General features: G+C 36.1%; 1 protein-coding gene across 1 annotated transcript; it reads left to right on the top strand.

Annotated features, from left to right (window-relative positions):
* Positions 1-7,077: 7,077 nt before the first annotated feature.
* Positions 7,078-8,106, top strand: LOC108194602 (uncharacterized). Its single transcript, XM_017361561.1, has 2 exons — positions 7,078-7,628; positions 7,893-8,106. The coding sequence occupies exons 1-2, from the start codon at positions 7,078-7,080 to the stop codon at positions 8,104-8,106; spliced, it is 765 nt and encodes a 254-aa protein (XP_017217050.1).
* The last annotated feature ends 8,242 nt before the right edge of the window (positions 8,107-16,348 follow it).

Genomic DNA, 16,348 nt, shown 5'->3' with positions numbered 1-16,348 from the left:
TTGCCGGATACCAGCTATAGACCTGCCGAAAGTGTTGTTGATGCGAGTTCTCCGGATCTCCCAATACACCGTAAAATTCATTTTCAACACAAACACATCGCATAAAGCGAGACACATCACACAAAGCGAGACACTCAAACACATAAACAATAATTAAGAAGACAATGGAAAAACCCAAAGGAGTTTCTCGAATTTTGTGGAACAAAACTCGATTTCATTGAAGAAGAAACAAATAAAGAGGATATTGATAGAAATTGAAGAGAAAAGAAGAGGTGTTGTGTGGATGGAGAATGGGCGGCTAAATAATTGAGATGGGATGAAAAGAGATAGTGATAGATATGGGTAGAAGACGTGGAGAAGAAGGTGGAGGCGGCTAGGGTTTGCGGAGGATGGAGTGGCCGACTCTCATTCTTCGTCTGTTTTCTAGTAAACCGCAGAAGAGTATCTCCAAGGGAGGTAGTTATAACTATTAGCTAAAAGTATGAATACAGATGATTAGGTAAAAATTTGCTGAACCCGTAAACTTTGTCCTCCAGTGGTATTAGCTATAATGGTTAGCTAAATTAAAATTCTGTTATTATGTTATTTTGAAATTCTAATAATTATAATTTCAAATAATAGTTATTTGTTGTAAATAAATTTCATATATAACTTTCTTATAAATTCACTCAGATAAACCTTTTATGCAAATATATATTTTATTCTAATTAAGTATAATAATATTATTATTTAAGAATCTATTATTTAACTATTTACAAATTTTAACGGCTAAATTTTCACATTATAGTTATGTATTGTGAATAGAACTCATAAATAAATTATTTTCTAAAAATTTAATCAAATGAAGTTTCTATACAAGAATATATGTTATTTAAATAGTTAAGTCCCCGTTTTATTGGACCATTTGAGATACTAAAGAAAGTTGGATCAGTTTCTTATCAACTAGCTTTACCACCAAAATTTGCAACATGTTCACAATGTATTCCATGTGTCATTATTGAAAATCTACAAGACCGATAATCGACATATCCTGAATTATAAGCTAGTAAACGTACAACCCGACTTGACTTATGAAGAAAGGCCAGTCCGGATAGTGGATACTAAATTTCAAGAGTTGAGAACGAAGAAAATAAATTGGTGAAAGTAATATGGCAAAATAGAGCTGTTGAAGAGGCGACTTGGGAATTAGAAGATGAAATGCAAAAGAATTATCCCTTTTTATTCAACAATTAATTATGATTCCGAGGACGGAATCCTTTAAGGGGGAGATACTGTGACGACCGTATAATTCCAAGTATGTACAACTACAGTTTACAAAAGTTATTTATTTATTTAGTTATTTGTTTATTTATTTGTTGGGCGACAAAATATAGTATTAGTAATTATTAGTCCGGGTGTGAGTAACGAGTTGTTAACTGTACTCTGGACCTCAATTAAGTGAAGGGGTGTAAGAATTGATCAGAAACTTTAGCGGTAGCATGGTGCGAGTTAATAAGTGTTGTGTAGCAAGTATTAAATAAATGTTTATATTATTTTAGGAAATAAACCTCAGCACATATAAGAAGGAATAAGAGGATAAGGAAAAGTGAATAATAAAAAAAATTAGAAGTCCTTAAGTGCAAATAGTAGATAATTATTTCTATAAATAGGTAAGAAGTCATAATGGTTTAGTAGTGCCACAAAAATATTAGGTGAGGTTAAGGAGAGAAAGAAGGAGATTAGGGCGTGAGCATCAAAGAGGAAGAAGGAGACTTTTCAGCTAAAAATAAGGTAAAGATTCTTCTTTTGTACTCATCTTTATTACATTCTTTAATGGAGCATCTATATTTATTACAGTGGTGGAAAGGACCCACCACTCTTTGTGATGAATCTTGTACAGTCATTTTACCTCTGTATACTACTGTAACTATTTAATTGACATATGTCTTTGTCCTTTTTATGTGTCAATATCATCAACATTAGCTTGTTATAAACTTTTCCCCAAATAGTATAATTATGGTTAGGGTTTGTAAATCAATTTTGGCTTCTAATGTTGGTTAAGTTGATTATTGAAATTGATTTGGGTTTTTGCTATGTGTGAGGGAAGGGTTTAGAGGCTATGGTTGTTTTTCCCCAAAACCAAGGGTTAGGGTTCATCCATTAAATTTGGGGCTTTGATATTTTGTTGATTGTTTTGTGAAATTGGGTGAGGGGTTGTGTTTAAATGGGAAGGGGAGCACTCGCAGGTGATTATTGGGAAGAATGGTGGTCGACGACGGCGACTCACGGCAGCAGTGGGGGAGTGTGGATTCGCAAGGGGAGAAGGATGGTCGTGGTGGCGTGTATGTTGCGTGCAGAGGTCGACGGGTTGAGGGGGGTCAGAGCAGTGATGAGGCCACCGCTTGTAGCAGCAGCGACGCCGTCGCCAGGATGGCGAGAGTTGCGGTGGTCGCGACTCGAGAGAGAGGGGTGGTGGGTGGTGCTGCAACGGAAATGGTCGACAGAGGACCTCCGGTCAAGGTGGCGGAGGTGAGCGGCGATGGAGCTGATGGGGAGAGGGGGAGGATGGCATGAGGGTAGTTTTGTAAATTCACAGCTCGGTTTAATTAGTTAAAACATAATAATTAGGATTGATTAAGTGGGATTTAAACCGAAATAAAGTAGTTTAAAATATTTGGTTAAGTTGTGAATTTTGCGGAATTTAGGATTAATTTAGTCATTAATACTTAAGTTGGATCGAATATAAAAGATTCAAATTGTTAATAAGTTGAATGGAATATTAAGAATTTGATTTTTGAGACTTGGATAGTTGATTAATAAATCGGATTATTAGCTAGTAAATTATTGGTAGTAAAAGAAGTAAGATAATAATAAAGGAATAAGTTGTTTATAATAAATAATTATAATTAATAAATAATTTAGTAAAGAAGGATTATTAAGAAAAGGTGTTACACCGTAAATATTAACTAATTGAAAATTTGTTTCATAAGAAATACTAAATCAATTGTTTCTGTTTTAATAGAACATTAACTGCTAGAAAGCAGCCTCATTTACTTATATTTGTGGATCGAGCTAGTAGCAATAATAATCAGGAAAGTTCACTTAATCCGTTCCCTTGACGTACTGAAATAGTGCATTCATTCTGTTCTATTGTATATGCTTTTCTGTTTTAATTATTGTTGTTTTTGAAATTTTGATATTTTGAAATATTCAACAATATTGGAAGATTAGAACGAGAAGAACGGCTGAAGATCTTTATTCTATCTCTATTTACTTTAACCCTTCGTAAAGACTACATTTCTTCACATCTGGAATCCACACATCCTTCGGGTCGATTCATGATTTTAGATATTATACGATTTAGACCGACTTTATTTGAGAAACTCACTTATATTTTTTGAGTTACTCTTTCATTACGAGGATCGTTCATATAAGTTGCTTTGAATCTACGATTATTCTTGGTCATCTTCATTGCACTATCGGATCCCTTTTCTTTGAATTCTTTCTTGTTTTCAGAATTATACCTCTTTTTTTAAATACCCTTTTTAAGGAATAGTTATTCCTAGTAGACATGTTCAATTATCAAGATTTCAGTTTAAAATCTCTAATTCGACTTGTATTCCGACTTGGATCGTTGACTTTTACTCTCTAATTAAGAAATTCTTGATTGATAGTTGTAAAGGCGCATTTGCTCGCACCTGAAGATTAAATGTGAAATTGTTGGGAAGATCCGAGTATCATTGTAATCTGGGGAAGAATTCTGGTATACTGGTCAACACGAATGATTTGCATTCGTGGTAGAAAAGAGAATGGACAGTATCCCTTTGTGGGAAGATCTTAAGGGTTGAAAATGATAACTCTTTTTCTAGCAATGTGTGGATGTGTAGTGGCGCCAATCGACAGTCGCGATCAGGGTGCGATGGCGACACAGGGTGGTACTTGCGCAATGGCGGTGGTCGAGCCTTGTGTGGGACCACTGGGTTGGAGACCAGTATTCAATGTTTCATTCTTTCTTGATCCTTATTCATGTGTTTATTGCACTACTTCATTTAAATCTGTTTAAATTCTTTTGGAATTGTTTGGTTTTACTTATAAGTGATAGTGGACTTGCTGAGCATTAAATTGCTCATACTTGCAATTCTTTATCTATATCCAAACAGTTAAGACAGAACATGGCACGGATGAGACGGAAAATCCGGAAGCGCACAACTGCAATGGCAAGGGCAAGGCGTGAAGTGGTAGCAAGACGAAGGGTGCGAAGGCTTGTTCCCGTGACGTTGGTGTTTACTTTTATAATAATTTTAGTAGTTTGTACTTTTGGACTTATCGTTGTAGTAATCTGCTAACTATATGGTTGTGTAATATCGGCCCTGGACTTGTGGGGCAAGTTATGTAATATAAGACAGGTTTGCCGAGGATGTGTGACGATCCAAGTCCGGACAAAACGGATTTGGGGGCGTTACAGTTTTGGCATCAGAGCCGAGGTTATATTCTTAGGAAACGGGAACCCTAGGAATATAACGTGAGGAAGCGTAGTAGAGATGTAGGTACAAGTGTGTGTGTGTTTGTGTGTGTACTTACGAGAGGGTAAAAGAACTTATACCCTAGATCTCGGACGGTAAATAAACTTTTAGTTATGAAAATACGATTATATTATATGTATCTAGTAAAGCAAGAGTGCTTTGTAATGATATTCCTTTGTTTATATTGTAGATGGTAGGATCCAGTACTGTTGTTGGGAGACCATCTACACCTTACCCGCATGGTTAACCGGACTCTGGTACTGACAGTGACCCTTCTAAGGGGTTTATGGGGATAGAGACTGATTCTGTCGACACATCCATCCAGATCTTAGACCCCTCACCACCGATGATCATAGATCTGGTGAGCGAGGCGGTAGAGCCTACACCCCTTGGTACTCCTGTTTCTGCTGCTATTGTCGAGGGGGAGGGGTCTAGTTCCCCTTTCAGATCTTTGTCAGTCATGATTTAAGTTTCTACGTTGACCACTACTGCTTTACTCACTTCTACACTGGGGACTCATGCTTCGGATAGTGGAGCGGATCCGTTCTTGTCAGATCTACTTGGATATTTTCAGACGACATCATCTGAGATGTCCACTTTCTCTTTCCACCGATGACACCTGTTATTGATCGATACCGATTTTATTTATCTACATCTCAGTTCATGACTTCAGTGGGTGAGGTCCCTGCTCTCAGTGCTGGTGATGTTTAGCCAGTGTATACTTTTACAGATTCGAGGGTTCAGATATCGGACTCGGGGATTGCTACTACGGGAGTCTATGTTCCTATCTCAGATATCATCTCGGACTCTATGTATACTGCTTGGGACATTCCACCACCTACTACACAGGTTGCTACTGCAATCCCTACTATGACTTATTCAGAGATGACACTACCAGCATCAGTTCCTGGATATGCACTGGTATCAGTCCTGGTATCTTCTGTGACTCCGCCTGATGGGAGTTCTGCATCACTTTCTTCTCGATTGGCCATACTTCGGCAGCTGCATAACAAGACCGAGAAGTATATGGAGTTATCTGCTGCTTATAGACTTTATTGTAGACAGGAGGATCATCTGGTCCTAGTGCCGTTTCGGGGGGTTCAGGATCTAGAGCACGAGATTTCAGTGTGGAGATAGTCCACCAGATAGCCGTCTCGGTGTTTAGAGGGTTGACCGCACATATCCAGCGCCTTCCCTCTACCAGTTCTGGGCACATTGATGCCACTCGTGTTATTGATTTTGTTGAGAGTGCTAAGGGGGAGTTTCATCACAGGGTTGCTGAGCTCTTTGGATCCTGATCTTCCACCTCTTCACGGTACACACAATTTCTTTTGCGGGTTAACACTACTAGTATAAGTGTATCCCGAGTATTACTATGGCATATATTTTGATTACTAACATTGTATAGTATCGAGCTAGAGAGTCGCGCATGTCCTTATTTTTTATGCAGACTTAATGGTGTCGATCAGCTGATTCTCCTGGCATCTAGTGATGTAGTTAGGCTCTTTTGTATATTTTATGATATGCCAATATGATGTATAGATGGACAGATTATGTTTAGATCTGATGGGATTATGATGGATTAGTGATGATCATAATAGAAGTAGATGGTTGAGATTTCTTTTGTACCTAAACCTTGTATCTTATGATGATCATGAGTATTGATGATGGATGGTTAAATTTATTGCACTATTACCCTGTTTATTGCTTGTTTCTCTAAAATCATTATTCGTACTGTTCACATGTATCTTCGATTTATAACATTCTATTTCCAAGATTTGCAAATTGTTGAACATTTTTCAATAAAAAAACAAAAAATTGAACCATTCTCCTATTTAAACTTAAACCGGAAACTTGAAATTGCAAACTTTTCCAATTGAGCCAGTAAGCTTTTATTAATTCACCTTAACACCTTGCTTTATAAACAAAACTTTTGACAAACCTTCAACATTCGACTGTTTACCACTATTGAAATACTTCCTTGTGATAAATATATTATTTGTTCTTTCTAAACCTGTAATATAACTCTACTACAACCAAGATAAATTGTGAATTATATTGCTAATATTTTGGAACTACCTTTTGTGGAAACAAGATGGATCAACAATCAAATGAAAGCCCCTTGAAAGAAACCCCTCTAGAGCAAACCCAAGAGTCAGCACAAGGTCCACCTCTCGGATTTTAAAATTTTAATCCCCACATGATGCAAATGTTCTTTAACTTCCTTCAACAACAAGCTCAAAATAATCCAAATAACCCCGGTCAAAGCTCAAGTAGCCAACCACCCAAATCAACAGTAACTTTCAAAGCTTTTCAAGCAGTGCGCCCTCCTGAGTTTAAGAGAACCACTGACCCTATTGTAGCAAGAACCTGGTTAAAGGAAATTGAGAAAGCTTTTGAAATAGTGGGTTTGGAAGATGAAAAGAAAACTCTGTTTGCAACTTATATGCTCAAAGGGGAAGCTAACTTTTGGTGAGAAGCAAGAAGAGGATTAGAAGGTACTAGTATTATAACCTGGGATAGGTTTACTAAACTCTTCCCAGATAAGTACTATCCTAAATACCTCGAAAACCAAATGAAGCTCCAGTTTCTAGAACTTAAGCAATGGAATCTATCTGTGGCTGAATACGAGACCAAATTTTCAGAACTTTCAAGGTTTGTGCCACATCATGTTGATACATATGAGAAAAGGGCGCTTCGTTTCCAACAAGGGCTGAAACCTTGGATTCTGAATAGGGTAGCTGTCTTTGAACTTACTAACTACGCAACTCTGGTCCAGAAAGCTGTTATTGTGAAAAAAGAGAGCGAACTCTATAACCGTGAAAGAAATGACAATAAGCGTAAGGCTCCTCAATTTGAACGAAGTCAAGGGAAGAAGTTGTGGAATCAAAAAGTTAAGAAACCTTTTGTTAACAAGGAATTCCGGAAGGAGGGGAATCTTCGGATGGGTAACCGAGAAGCTCGTGAAGAATGTCAGAGGTCTAAGCCAGCACAGTCTGCGCACCTACTTCAGGGAAGACCACCCCTACCAGAGTGCAAAACATGTGGGAAAAAACATCCGGCTCCGTGCTATCAGGAATCTGTTACTTGTTTTCTTTGTGGACAGAAAGGTCACATTGCTTCCAGGTGCTAGGATAAGGCAGTTATTTGCCATAAATGTGGGAAGAAAGGTCATATGATCAAAGATTGTCGATCTGTGCAATAAGAAAACAATGTTCCAAGGCTACCAGCACCACCATGAGGCAACAAACCAACTGCTCGCACTTTCAACATGACTCTGAAAGATGCCATAGCTGACAATGATGTTATCTCTGGTATGCTTACCGTAAATTCTTAAAATGCTTGTGTTATTATTGATTCGGGTGCTACCAAATCATTTATTTCTGTAAGATTCATGCAAAAGTTGGGAATTGATCTGATAGCCTTAGTGGAACCTATGAATATAGAGACAGCGAATCAAGATACTATTTCCGTGGATCGAGTGTGTCCTGATTGTGAAGTAATGATTCAGAAACAACTTTTCATTGTAGATTTAATTCCTTTTAAGTTAGGAGAATTTGATGTGATTTTGAGGATGGATTGGTTAACGCGCTATGATGCTTAGATAAATTGTAGGCAAAAACGTGTAAGTCTAAAAGGTGATAGTAGAAAGAGAAAAATTTTAAGAGGACAAAAACGGACTAAGAAATTTTTAACGATGGTTCAGGCTAAGAAATTACTTCGACAAGGAGGTCAAGCGTATTTGGCCCACGTGATCGACATTAAGAAACAGACTCCCAAAATAGAAGAAATCTCGGTAGTAAACGAATATAAGGTTGTTTTCCCTGATGAATTACCAGGATTACCCCCAGATACGGAAATTGAGTTTACAATAGATCTTGTACCCGGTACCGCACCGCTATCAAAGGCTCCTTATAGGATGGCCCCTGCCGAGATGAAAGAGTTGGCGACAAAGTTGCAAGATTTATTAGAGAAAGGAGTCATTCGACCAAGTGTATCTCCGTGGGGAGCTCTAGTTTTGTTTGTAAAGAAAAAGGATGGAAGTATGAGGCTATGTATTTACTATAGAGAGCTGAACAAGGTGACCATTAAAAATAAGTATCCACTACCAAGGATAGATGATTTATTTGACCAATTAAAGGGAGCAGCCCATCTAAAATCGATTTAAGGTCTAGATACCACCAACTTAAGATTAAGCCAGAAGATGTGCCAAAGACGGCTTTTAGAACAAGGTATGGACGTTATGAATTTCTAGTGATGCCTGTTGGATTAACCAATGCACCTGCCGCCTTTATGGATCTTATGAATAGAGTGTTTAAGAAATGTTTCGATAAATTTATGATTGTTTTCATTGACGATATTCTTATCTACTCTAAGACACGAGAGGAGCATGAAAAGCATCTGAGAACAACACTAGAAATTCTTAGAAAAGAAAGCTTGTATGCGAAATTCTCAAAATGCGAGTTTTGGTTGGGGCAAGTACAATTCTTAGGGCATGTAGTTTCAAAGGATGGCATATCAGTAGACCCTGCAAAGATCGAAGCAGTGACAAATTGGGAAAGGCCAAGGACCCCGACCGAAGTTAGAAGCTTTCTTGGATTGGCTGGTTATTATCGAAGATTCGTACAAGATTTTGCATAGATTGCAACTCCTTTGACACGATTGACCAGGAAGGAGGAAAAGTTTGAATGGACACCAAAGTGCGAAGAAAGTTTTCAAGAACTTAAAAAAAGGCTTACCTACAGCTCCTATTTTAACCTTACCTGATGATAGTGGTAGTTTCGTGATTTATAGCGATGCGTCTCACAAAGGCTTAGGGTGCATACTAATGCAGCACGGAAAAGTAATTGCTTACGCTTCTAGGCAACTAAAAGATTACGAGCTAAGGTATCCTACTCACGGTTTGGAGTTAGCTGCGATTGTGTTCGCATTAAAGATTTGGCGACATTATCAATACGGTGAGAAGTGTGAGATCTACATTGATCATAAGAGTTTGAAGTATTTGTTTACTCAAAAAGAATTAAATATGAGGCAGAGAAGGTGGCTGGAATTGATCAAGGATTATGACTGTACAATTAATTATCACTCGGCAAAGCAAATGTTGTGGCCGATGCGCTAAGTTGTAAAGAAAGACTAAACTTGTTAACCATACCTGTGGAGTTGAGAAAGGAAATAGAAAAGCTAGAGTTGGAAATCAGAGATTTGAGTTTGGAGGGAGAAAGATACTATGAGATGTTGGTACAACATGAACTTTTGGAAAAGATTAAGAGGTGTCAGGAGAAGGTAATGGAAGAACAAAGGAATGAATTGTCAGGAGAAGAGTATCTGTGCCCGAAAGACGAGAAAGGGATCAAGAGATTCGCTAATCGGATATGGGTTCCTAAGGTCGATGAGTTAAAAGGTGAAATTTTAAGTGAAGCTCACGATTCAAGGTATTCTATACATCCCAGAAGTACAAAGATGTATCAAGACCTTAAAAAACACTATTGGTGGCCAAACATGAAACGAGAAATCGCAGATTGGGTGAGAAAATGTCTAACATGCCAAAGGGTGAAGGCGGAACACCAACGACATAGTGGACTACTCCAGCCTTTAGAGATTCCGGAGGGGAAATGGGAGCATATTACTGTGGATTTCATTGTAGGGTTGCCACAAACTCGATCAAATCATGATGCCATATGGGTTATCATAGATCGACTTACGAAATCAGCTCATTTTCTACCAATCAGCGAAAAGTATACAATTGAAAAGTTGGTAGGTATGTATTAGAAAGAGATTGTGACTCGTCATGGAGTGCTTGTGTTGATAGTATTGGATAGAGATGCAAGGTTTACCTCAAGGTTCTAGCAAACTTTTCAAGAGTGTTTGGGGACTAAGTTAAATTTAAGTACTGCTTATCATCCACAAACCGATGGGCAAAGTGAAAGAACGATTCAAACAATTGAAGATATGTTAAGAGCCTGCTCATTAGACCTTAAAGGGAGGTGGGATGATCATTTTCCTTTGGTGGAGTTTGCTTATAATAATAGTTATCATTCAAGTATTTTGAATGGCACCTTATGAGGCTTTGTATGGAAGAAAGTGTAGATCGCCATTGTGTTGGGCCGAAGTTGGTGAAAAGCGGATTTTGGGTCCTGAATTGATTGAGCAAACAAAGCAATCAGTAGAAACAATTAAGAAAAGGTTAGTGCCTGCTCAAGATAGACAGAGGAGGTACGCTTACTTGTGGAGGAAAGACAAGAGTTTTGAAGTAGGTGAGAAGGTGTTATTAAAGGTGTCACCATGGAAGGGTGTAGTGAGATTTGGAAAGAGAAGCAAGTTAACTCCTCATTTTATTGGACCATTTGAGATACTAAAGAAAGTTGGATCAGTTTCTTATCAACTAGCTTTACCACCAGAATTGCAACATGTTCACAATGTATTCCATGTGTCATTATTGAAAACCTACAAGACCGATAATCGACATATCCTGAATTATGAGCTAGTAAAAGTACAACCCGACTTGACTTATGAAGAAAGGCCAGTCCGGATAGTGAATACTAAATTTCAAGAGTTGAGAATGAAGAAAGTAAAATTGGTGAAAGTAATATGGCAAAATAGAGTTGTTGAAGAGGCGACTTAGGAATTAGAAGATGAAATGCAAAAGAACATCCCTTTTTATTAAACAATTAATTATGATTCCGAGGACGAAATCCTTTAAGGGGGAGATACTGTGACGACCGTAATATTCTAAGTATGTACAACTACAGTTTACAAGATTTATTTATTTATTTAGTTATTTGTTTATTTATTTGTTGGACGACAAAATATAGTACTAGTAATTATTAGTCCGGGTGTGAGTAACGAGTTGTTAACTTTACTCTGGACCTCAATAAAGTCAAGGGGTGTAAGAATTGATCAGAAATTTTAGCGGTAGCGCGGGGAGATCTAATAAGTGTTGTGTAGCAAGCATTAAATAATTATTTTAGGAAATAAATCTCAGCACATATAAGAAGGAATAAGAGGATAAGGAAAAGTGAATAATAAAAAAAATTTAAAAGTCCTTAAGTGCAAATAGTAGATAATTATTTCTATAAATCGGTAAGAAGTCATAATGGTTTAGTAGTGCCACAAAATATTAGGCGAGGTTAAGGAGAGAAAGAAGGAGATTAGGGCGTGAGCATCTAAGAGGAAGAAGGAGACTTTTCAGCTAAAAATAAGGTAAAGATTCTTCTTTTGTACCCATCTTTATTACATTCTTTAGTGGAGCAACTATATTTATTACAGTGGTGGAAATGACCCACCACTCTTTGTGATGAATCTTGTACAATCATTTTACCTATGTATACTACTGTAACTATTTAATCAACATATGTCTTTGTCCTCTTTATGTGTTAATATCCTCAATAGTACTTTTTATAAACTTTTCCCCAAATAGTATAATTAGGGTTAGGGTTTGTAAATCAATTTGGGATTTTATTGTTGGTTAAGTTGATTATTGAAATTGATTTGGGGTTTTACTATGTGTGAGGGAAGGGTTTAGAGGCTGTGGTTGTTTTTCCCCGAAACCTAGGGTTAGGGTTCATCCACTAAATTTGGGGCTTTGATATTTTGTTGATTGTTTTGTGAAATTGGGTGAGGAATTTTGTTTAGATGGGGAAGGGGAGCACTCGCAGATGGTTATTGGGTAGAATGGTGCCGGAGTCAGCCGAGTCGTGGCCGACGGCGGCGACTCACGACAGCAGTGGGGGAGGGTGGATTCACAAGGGGAGAAGGATGGTCGTGGTGGCGTGTGTGTTGCGTGCAGAGGTCGACGGGTTGAGGTGGGGTCGGAGCAGTGACGAGGCCACAGCTTGTTGTGGCAGTGACGCCGTCGTCGTGATGGCGAGAGTCGCGGTGGTCGCGACGAGAGAGAGAGAGAGAGGTGGTGGGTGCCGGGTGGTACTGCAACGGAAATGGTTGCCGGAGGACCTCCGGTCAAGGTGGCGGAGGTGAGCGGCGATGGAGCTGATGGGGAAAGGGGGAGGATGGCATGATGGTAGTTTTGTAAATTCATAGTTGGGTATAATTAGTTAAAACATAATAATTAGGATTGATTAAGTGGGATTTAAACCGAAATAAAGTAGTTTATATTATTTGGTTAAGTTGTGAATTTTGCGGAATTTAGGATTAATTTAGTTATTAATAATTAAGTTGGATCGAATATTAAAGATTTAAATCGTTAATAAGTTGAATGGAATATTAAGAATTTGATTTTTGAGACTTGGATAGTTGTTAGTAAATCGGATTATTAGGTAATAAATTATTAGTAGTAAAAGGAGTAAGATAATAATAAAGGAATAAGTTGTTTATAATAAATAATTGTAATTAATAAATAAGTTAATAGAGGAGGAATATTAAGAAAAGGTGTTACACCGTAAATATTAACTAATTAAAAAATTGTTTCATAAGAAATACTAAATCAATTGTTTCTGTTTTAATAGAACATTAACTGCTAAAAAGCAACCTCATTTACTTATATTTGTGGACCGAGCTAGTAGCAAGAATAATCAGGCAAGTTCACTTAATCCCTTCCCTTGACGTACTGAAATAGTGCATTCGTTCTATTCTATTGTATATGCTTTTATGTTTTAATTATTGTTGTTTTTGAAATTCCGATATTTTGAAATATTCAACAATCTTGGAAGATTAGAACGAGAAGAACGGCTGAAGCTCTTTATCTATCTCTATTTACTTTAACCCTTCGTAAGGACTACATTTCTTTACATCTAGAATCCACACATCCTTCGGGTCCATTCATGATTTTAGATATTATACGATTCAGACCGACTTTATTTGAGAAACTCAGTTATATTCTTTGAGTTACTCTTTCATTACGAGGATCGTTCATATAAGTTGCTTTGAATCTACGATTATTCTTGGTCATCTTCGTTGCACTATCGGATCCCTTTTCTTTGAATTCTTTCTTGTTTCGGAATTATACCTTTTTTTTTAAATACCCTTTTTAAGGAATAGTTATTCCTAGTAGACATATTCAATTATCAAGATTTTGGTTTAATATCTCTAATTCGATTTGTATTCCAACTTGGATCGTTCGCTTTTTTTCTCAAATTAAGAAATTCTTGATCGATAGTTGTAAAGGCGCATTTGCTCGGACCTAAAGATTAAATGTGAAATTGTTGGGAAGATCAGAGTATCATCGTAATATGGGGAAGAATTCTGGTATACTGGTCAACACGAATGATTTACATTCGTGGTAGAAAAGAGAATAGATAGTGTCCATTTGTGGGAAGATCTTAAGGGTTGAAAACGATAACCCTTTTGCTAGCAATGTATGGATGTGTAGTGGCGCCAATCGACAGTCGCGATCAGGGTGCGAGGGCGACACAGGGTGGTATTTACGCAGTGGCGGTGATCGAGCCTTGTGTGGGACCACTGGGTTGGACACCAGTATTCGATGTTTCATTCTTACTTGATCCCTATTCGTGTGTTTATTGCACTACTTCATTTAACTCTGTTTAAATTCTTTTGGAATTGTTTGGTTTTACTTATAAGTGATAGTGGATTTGTTAAGCATTCAATTGCTCATACTTGCAATTCTTTATCTTTATTCAAACAGTTAAGACAGAACATGGAACGGATGAGACGGACAATCCGGAAGCGCACAACTGCAAGGGCAAGGGCAAGGCGTGAAGTGGTAGCAAGACGAAGGGTGCGAAGGCTTGTTCCCGTGACGTTGGTGTTTACTTTTATAATAATTATAGTAGTTTGTACTTTTGGACTTATCGTTGTAGTAATCTACTAACTGTATGGTTGTGTAATATCGACCCTGAACTTGTGGGGCGAGTTATATAATATAAGACAGGTTTGCCGCGGATGTGTGACGATCCAAGTCCGGACAAAATGGATTTGGGGGTGTTACATATATCCAATCCAAAAAAATTTCGGGTTTCGGGTATACCCGAATCCGATACAAAATCTATTGAATCGGGTTGGGGTATTTTAAGTTTCAGGTCGGGTTTGGATATAGATTTTGCCATAACTAACCCGATTCCACCCGTTAGACATCCCTATTGTCTTGATGTTATTTAACATAACCCGTGAAAAGTGAAAATCTTAAATTAGTACAATTTTCACATTTTGTATGATAAATAATTTATAAATAATTAAACATATTATAATAGTATTTATACATGTTAATATATTATTCGTAAGATAATGATATTAATTTTTATTATATAAATCACTAGAATAAAATAAGATATTGCAAAATATCACCCCCAAAGTTCATGGAGTATTTTTCCTAAAATTTTTAAATCAACACGCAAACATATTATTATATCTATACTATATATACTATACTATTAAAGCCGAAACATTAAAATTTTGGTCGGTCGGTACTTGGGCCAAAACACAGGCCTATCTCTATAACTAATTATTCTGGGTCTATCTATATAACTAATTATTCTTTTTAATTTGGACCAAAATACGGGCCTATCTATATAACCAATTAATAATCCCTTTAAAGCCGAAATATTAAAAATTTGGTAGTTCAGTACTTTGGCCAAAATAGGGGCATGTCTATATAACCAATTATTCTGGGCCTATCTATATAACCAATTATTCTTTTTAATTTGGGTCAAAGTACATGCCTATTTATATAACCAATTAATCCTTTTAATTGAAATATATTACCTTTTTTATATTTCTGCCTAAAAAACTCAATCTTCTAAAATAACACTGAGAAACATGGTAGTTACTTTTTTAACTAAAATATATTATTTTTTTAAATAAATTTTTTAACTAAAAAAATTAATCTTTTACAATTAATACAGACATGGGCGACATATTTATACGTAAAGATGTGTGCCAAAAGTCTAAAATGTCAAATAATAAAAAAATAGGGGGAGTATTATTATATTGGTCGGGCGGTTGATACTTGGGCCGAAGTACGAGCATATCTATATATATAATCAATTATTCTTTTTAACTAAAATAAATTATCTTTTATATATTTTTTAGCTAAAAAAACTCAATATTCTAAAATAATATCGAGCAATATAGTAATTGCCTTTTTAATCAAAACGCGTTATCTCTTTTAGATTTTCTAACTAAAAAAACCGAGTTTTTACAATTAACACGGGCGCCATATATATAAAAATATAATATCATTAAATATAATTATTAATAAATAACATGTGGTATTATTCAACCAAAATACATTAATAACATTATTTTTAAATACTCTAATGATCTCACATTAAAAGGAATATTACAAATGTAGCATATACTATATATTATTACACTGTTAAAGCCGAAAATAGAAAATTCACTTAGTTTGTTAGTTAGTTGAGTTTGGTGAATTGGTTGGTATTCGACCCACGGAGCTCTTGAATTTATAACATGTTATAATATATTTTTTATTATCTATTCAACAAAAACATTACATTTAGGTTAGTATGATGGGTCGGTATTTGGTTCCATGCGTCTCTTTAAATTATAATATGTTTTATACCATATTATTAATTATTAAACAAAATATCAAAAGGTTGATCGGTTAGTTTATATCTGAGTTTACAGGCCTCCTTAAATTATAACATGTAAAAGAAAATATTTTAACATTCTCATTAAAATATATATATTCAACCTAATTTTTAGTTAGACATTTGACAGACTTAACTATGAAGAATCTATCCAACTCTTAAATAAAATATTTATTTAACCACATTATTATATCATAAATTTATTTTTACAATAAAATTAGATAAATTTAAAATATATAGGATAAAATAAGAAATATGTTAACCGCCAGTGTATTACACGGTTTATAAGATAATATAAAATAATTTTTAACTTAAATGAAAAAT

Source organism: Daucus carota, chromosome 7 (genome assembly GCF_001625215.2).
Source record: "Daucus carota subsp. sativus chromosome 7, DH1 v3.0, whole genome shotgun sequence".
Classification (NCBI taxonomy): domain Eukaryota; kingdom Viridiplantae; phylum Streptophyta; class Magnoliopsida; order Apiales; family Apiaceae; genus Daucus; species Daucus carota.
This window is presented reverse-complemented; position numbering and strand designations above follow the sequence as displayed.